The sequence below is a fragment of the Bison bison genome, unplaced genomic scaffold, assembly GCF_000754665.1.
Source record: "Bison bison bison isolate TAMUID 2011002044 unplaced genomic scaffold, Bison_UMD1.0 scf7180017864322, whole genome shotgun sequence".
In the NCBI taxonomy this organism is placed as follows: Eukaryota; Metazoa; Chordata; class Mammalia; order Artiodactyla; family Bovidae; genus Bison; species Bison bison.
The window spans coordinates 7,922,214-7,928,744 of record NW_011494894.1 but is presented as its reverse complement, the minus strand read 5'-3'; the positions used below and the strand labels follow the sequence as shown (position 1 = coordinate 7,928,744).

The window sequence follows — 6,531 nt, the reverse complement described above, 5'->3', positions numbered from 1 at the left end:
GGACGAGTGCACGGACGAGGGCGGGCGGCCGCAGCGCTGCATGCCCGAGTTCGTCAACGCCGCCTTCAACGTGACCGTGGTGGCCACCAACACGTGCGGGACTCCGCCCGAGGAGTACTGCGTGCAGACCGGGGTGACCGGGGTCACCAAGTCCTGTCACCTGTGCGACGCAGGGCAGCCCCACCTGCAGCACGGGGCAGCCTTCCTGACCGACTACAACAACCAGGCCGACACCACCTGGTGGCAGAGCCAGACCATGCTGGCCGGGGTGCAGTACCCCAACTCCATCAACCTCACGCTGCACCTGGGTAAGCAGTGACAGCCCCGTGTGCCCTGCTGCTGCTTTGCCCGCAGCCCGGCTCCCGGGCCACCTTCACCCCCTGGTCCCTCCTGGACAGGGGCCCGAACAGCCGCATGTGGGCTCTCTGCTCCCCAGGGGCCACACAGAAATTCCCTTCTCCAACTTCTACGCTAGATCTAACACCTAACTTCCCGCGAGCCAAGGTGCTTCCCGCCAGCATCTCTCTGTCTGCTTTCCTCTTCTAACTTAGCTGACTTTTCCTTCCTTAGATTATTCTCCATTTCGGCTTCTTTGGTTCCTCTGTGCTGAAGCATGAATCAGAAACCCTGCTCGCCCCCCTCTCCTTGTCCACCTTAAGCACTTTTACCTTGTTTAAAAGTCTTTGTAGGGTTGAGGGTGATTGCTGTTTGCTCTGCTGAATACGCTAGAGAGGAAAGGTTAAGGGGATTTGAGGGGAGCAAATGCCTTTACTACCGCTGTTGCCTGCGTGTGATTAAAATAGAAGTTCACTTTTAAAGTTATTGTTCTTGAAAGTTGTTCATCTTTAATGAAGGGCCACAAAGCGATTTCACTGCTAATCTCGGAAACAAAATCTCGGAAACAAAAGGAAGTATCTGCACCCACTGCAATTGTTGGGTGAGGTTTGGTCCCTGAGTAAAAAGGCTGTCCTCACCGCCTTCCCTTGTGCTTTGATTCAGGGCAAGTGTAGAAGCATGTGTGAGTGACCTTTTAGAAATCAGGAAAGGGATGTATAGAAAACTTCATCGCTGGGTGGTAGACGAGGATGGACGTGTTTGTCTCAAAGAATTGTATGAAAAATCATGTTTGATCTGGGTCAGTTTTTCGTCATCATTGGAATATACAAACAAGCTGAGTGATTCATCATTGTGTTTAACAGACTAACATATGCATAAGAAACTGACATTTGACATGTAGAGCTTCAGCCTCAGTTAGGTTGAAAGCCATGATTTTACTGGTAGCTGGTAGTAATGAACTTCAAGAGAGAACAGGGTGCCAAGCCATTCTTCTATCAAATCAGTATAGTTCTGTAAGGCTGGAAACATGATTTGGGGAATCTTTGAAAGGAACTATTTGGTGGGCACATGGTTCTTTTGGTTGTGGTTTTGTATTTTTCTTTCCACTGCTCTCTGATACATTAAGTTTTATGTAAGTGTCAAGATTCCAGAGAAAGTACTTGAAAGGTGAAGTCAAATTACTGTGTGTGGAGTAAGTTTTAGAAAAGCAGTATTTAGCACTTTTGTAGTAAATATTTTATTTGTAGACAAATCATTAGGAAGATTAAACTTTTCAAAAATACATTTATAAACTGGAACTCTGAGGCACCCATTTTTCAGAGACGGAAGAAGTGAACAGTTCAGTTTTTCAAAGGTATTGGAAACATATGGAGCTAAATCGTATGTTGGAACAGGTGCCCTTCTGAAGATTCTGCAAGAAACCAAGGGCCTCCCAAGACCTTGTGGGGCTGCTCTTAGCTCTTTTCTCCTAAGTGTTATATTTTTAAACTTGGCCAGAATTACTTTTGAAATTTTTATCCATTTATTTTTGTTTAAATTTTTGTTTTGTTAAAGTTTCTGTGTTGAATTTTGAATCTCCACGAAGTCTTATTTCTTCTGTTTTGAAATATTAAACATGGCTATTGAAATACTAAACATGGCTATTAAATCATGGCTTTGATGTCTTACATGCCTGAGATTCATTTGAAAACTTCTGCATAAGAATCTCTTATGTAGGTAAAGATAGGGCTGACAGTCTGGACCTTCTGAATTTTCTGCTGTGAGCATTGCATCTGTTGTTGTTGTTGAGTCCCTAAGTCGTGTCCAACTCTTTGCAACTCCATGGACCATAGCCTGCCAGGCTCCTCTGTCCATGGGATTTCCCAGGCATGAATACTGGAGTGGGTTGTCATTTCCTTCTCCAGGGGATCTTTCCGACCCAAGGATCAAACCCCAGTCTCCTGCATTGACAGGCGGATTCTTCACCATTGAGCCACCTGGGAAGCCCTTGATCACTTTGTAGTGAAAGGTTATTTCAGGTGATGGTGTAGGAAGGTAGATTACTCAGTGATTATTTCTCTGTTACAAAGATACTGTGTTAGGTAAGACAGTATCTCTCGTTAGGTTGCTACTTCTGGGCAATGGATACATGAACTTTGGGTCCTAGTGATAGAATGCTTGAAAGACTTTTTTCTCTGAAAATGTTATATATGCTTGAACTTGTTTTGCTGAAAATTTCTTCACTTTTTGGTAACATTTTTGCTAAATGAAGTTCATAAAACTGTAGATTTAAAACTAATAAGTAAAAAGTTACCTAAAATAGTTTTCTTATGTTTCATAAAAACATTTCTTTAAGCTTTTTAGGCGGACAATTTCTAAAAAACATGACAAGAACTTATTGTACTTGTTCTTGGAAGGGGAGGGAGATTTATGTGTAGTGGGGTTAGATGCCTCAATCTCTGTCTCTCCCATCTCTTTTTTAATGACAAGGATATATGTATTCATGCATGTTGTGATCTCTGATTTATGGCAGATAGACAGGATTTTATGTATTGGATATTCAATGTATTCACTCCCTAACTCCAGTTACTCCATGGGCTCTAGGTAACTAATTATTTCCCATGAATTCAAGGACCATGACTGTTGTGCATCTATTAAATCTCCCATCCAGTTCAGATTTCACATACCCTTAAACAAGTGATGCATATTGTGCTCTGCCCTTACAGAGCATGTGAAACTCTACGGGAGCAGTGTGAAAGACCTAGGTCTGGCCACCACTTTTCTAGCTTTCCTTTTAATGTTGAACTTTTCTAGCTTTCCTTTTAATGTTGAACTTTAAACACAGTAAACTTTAAAATAAGCAAAGTCAGTTCTCACTTAAGTAGTCACAAGAAATATACATACTTTGCCACTGATCCCATCTTTTTTTTTTTTTACTGTAAAAGTGAAACATGACATAATGAATTAAAACAATATAATGACTAGTGTGTACTTCATCTCCAGTTGCTAAGTTGCCCTGGAGACTGTTGCTCACAATTTCTTTTGTAACATTCCAGAAACTTTTCATGCATACACATGTGTGTGAAATTACACGATCATTTTAACTGGTCCTTTTTTTGGGTGGTGAGGCATATTTTAATAGATGGCAGGTACAAATTAGATGGTTGTACCATTATCATCACTTGTACGAAAGCCAGGAAAATCAGCACTGATTCTGAAAGCAGCCATCTCTTAAGCACCGCATACGGTAATCCAGGGTGCAGGGTGTAATGTATCCTTAGATATAATGAGTTACAGTTGCTGTGGGATTCAGAACCACATTTTCTGCCTGTTGTGAAGAGACATCTCAGCAAGGCATCCTTTTCTAAAAAGAAGTTTTTCTTAGTTTGCCTTCAACTTCTGGATCTTCTCTCCTGACTTCTATATGAATTATTCAACTACTTTTTCAGAGTTTAGCTTTGGGGTTTTATAAGTTATAGTGAGTTTTATCCTTATCAGCAGAATAGTTGATAGTAAGATTGTAGCTGAGAACTTGCTTTTTATTAAACTCTTTAATTAACTTGGTAGTCATTTGTAGGTGAAAACTTGGCAAATTGGGTCTTGATCTTGAAGGAGGGTACCTTTCCCTCTTTCTAAAAACAATTATGTTAAGGAAAAGAGTGCTTGTAAAACCAACTCAGTCAAAGTTTATGGAACTCCTAAAATTTACACCAAGATCAGATTGGTGTCCAAGCTCGCTATAAGTTTCGGGGAACAAACAGTGATTAAATGATGCTTTTAAGCTGTATCTAAGATACTCTTTTTTGGTGTCTAAGAATAATTGCTATATAAGGAAGGATATTGCACTTTATTCTATTTGGTCCCTTAGTGTACATTTAACAGGGAAAAACAGCAATTTTTTTTCCCCAGGAAAGTCTTTGCAGGGTAGGTTCTGACTGTCAGAACTCTGGTGACTTCACTGTGGTATTTGTGTACCCTGAGGGGACACTATTTTAGTTTGTCTCACAAAGGCCTGATTTACATTTTGCAGGTTTCAACTTGAGAAGTTAAGGAGCTCCTCTTTAATGGCCAGCAGTTGGTGAACACAGTTTTATAAAGTTGCTGTTGGCTGGTTTCCTATTCTACAATTCACTGCTTTTCCTCCAAATACCTTCTTCATGTTTCTGGAGTATTCAGAAAAACAATGTACACATTAGGAGAAAATTCTAGAGCTGTGAGCTCCCTTCCACCCATGATTTTGTCATTGACCGAATTTGTGGGAGGGACAAAGCTCGTCTATTTCAATTCTAAATCCTCTTAGGAAGTCAGATATGCCTTTTGCTCTTCACTCCTCAGCCTTATGCATACATTCTCATGTTACTTCCAAATATTCTGCAGGCATATTTTAAATACCTACTGAATGCATGATGCAGGACCTGACAGAAGGGTGGAGAAGATCGAAGGTCCATTCTTCAGAAGTCTATACTCGGTTAGGTGACGGTAAAGAATCTGCCTGCAGTGCTGGAGACTCCAGTTCGATTCCTGGGTCAGAAAAATCCCTTGGAGAAGGGAATGGCAACCCACTCTAGTATTCTTGTCTGGAGAATTCCATGGACCGAGGAGTCTGACGGGCTGTAGTCCATGGGGTTGCAAAGAGTCAGACACGATTTAACAACTAGCACTTTCAATTACTTTCATTTGGAATTTTCATACCCAGGTGTAATGCCATTACAGTACTAAATCAGGAGTGCCTTTGTAGTATTTTAAAGCATCCAGTCAATTACTGATTAGATTTTCATAACTCATTGAGGAAAGGAGAAGATGAGGAGCCTGAGGTGGTGATTTGCCAAAAATTAGAGTGGAGGTAGGTTTTTGACTCAGTCTAACATAATAGCTCCTTCAGCTCTTAGCTTCTCTAACAGATCTCTCAAAAGAATGACTAGTTTATTCCAGGGCAACTTTAAAATACAAGTTCATATATATACTGATTCAGAGATACCAAACTCCCTTGGTTTTCCTTCTCCTGCCTCTGTTCCTTTCCACTTATGTTTCTGAATTTCTTTTTTCTTTCTTTTTTTTTTTCCATGTTACTTACTCTTCCTGAATGAACTTCTCTTAATCTCAAGGTTTTCAGAGTAACAGTAAGTTGGCAAATCAGTGCATTCTAAATTCACATTTTCAGTTTCTTCTGAAACTGAAATTCACGTTCACAGTTTCTTCTCCAGGTTGGACATGGTCAGTTTGGAATGTCCAGAGGTCATGTCCAAAACTAAATTCATTCCTTATTATCTTATCCAGTTCAAATCTGTATTTTAATGAAATGAAGATACAGCTAAATTACTGTTTAGCCCTGAGACTCTCATCCATTCTTTTGCCAAAGACTGTGCTTTATAGGCACCAGTAAAGATTACTGTTTGGCCAGCAGATAGCATCCACTGCTGAAAGTCTCTGGGCAGCTGTAACTCCATCACTTTCTTTCCCACCCGTCCTTACTGCAGTCTGACCAAGACTCCACTTTCACTTCCTGTATCCAGCCATTATGTCTCTTGGATCCTTATCTTTATCTTGCTTTACTGTAGCTCCCCATGGAATTCTACCTTGATTACTGTAGCAGCTTGTTAACTAATTTGGTGGTCTTTCTGCCTCCAGTTTTGCTCTTTCTATTTGGGCAGCCATTGCTTGGGACTGAGCACTGGTTCTAAAATGCAAATCTGTTGATGTTATATCCTAGCGAAAAATTTCTGCAGTGGTTCCTCAAGCCTTTAAGATAAAGTCCAGACACCTTGTCATGCTGTATAAGGTACTTTAGGGTCTGGACCTTTTTAAACTTCTAGGCTTATCTTTTGTCATTTCATGTGCTCAGAGGGTTCCTTCTCTGGTTTGGGACACTTCTCCCACGTGTCACCACCTTTAGGAATCCTTCCCCAGTTTGTTTCTCTTATCCCTTTCCATCCTACTCCCTGGCCTGGATTAGATCTTCCACTCACACCACCCTGTAGGTATCTACCACTGCACTTATTACATGGCGTTGTCTTGTTTCTTTACTTTTCTCCTCTTCTAGACCAGGAGGTTTTTGAAAGCCGGGTTGGAGATTTATGTTTTTAGTTTAGTTGAATATCAGATCAGATCAGATCAGGTCAGTCGCTCAGTCGTGTCCGACTCCTTGTGACCCCATGAATCGCAGCACACCAGGCCTCCCTGTCCATCACCAACTCCTGGAGTTCACTCAGACTCACG

At 41.2% G+C, this 6,531-nt stretch overlaps 1 protein-coding gene across 1 annotated transcript in view; it reads left to right on the top strand.

The window, feature by feature from the left end:
- The window catches only part of LAMC1 (laminin, gamma 1 (formerly LAMB2)), a 170,125-nt gene that overhangs the window by 48,632 nt on the left and 114,962 nt on the right, over positions 1-6,531 (top strand). The window contains exon 3 of the mRNA XM_010853130.1: positions 1-308. Within this exon, the coding sequence (XP_010851432.1) occupies positions 1-308 (308 nt within the window). The remainder of the gene's footprint in view (positions 309-6,531) is intronic.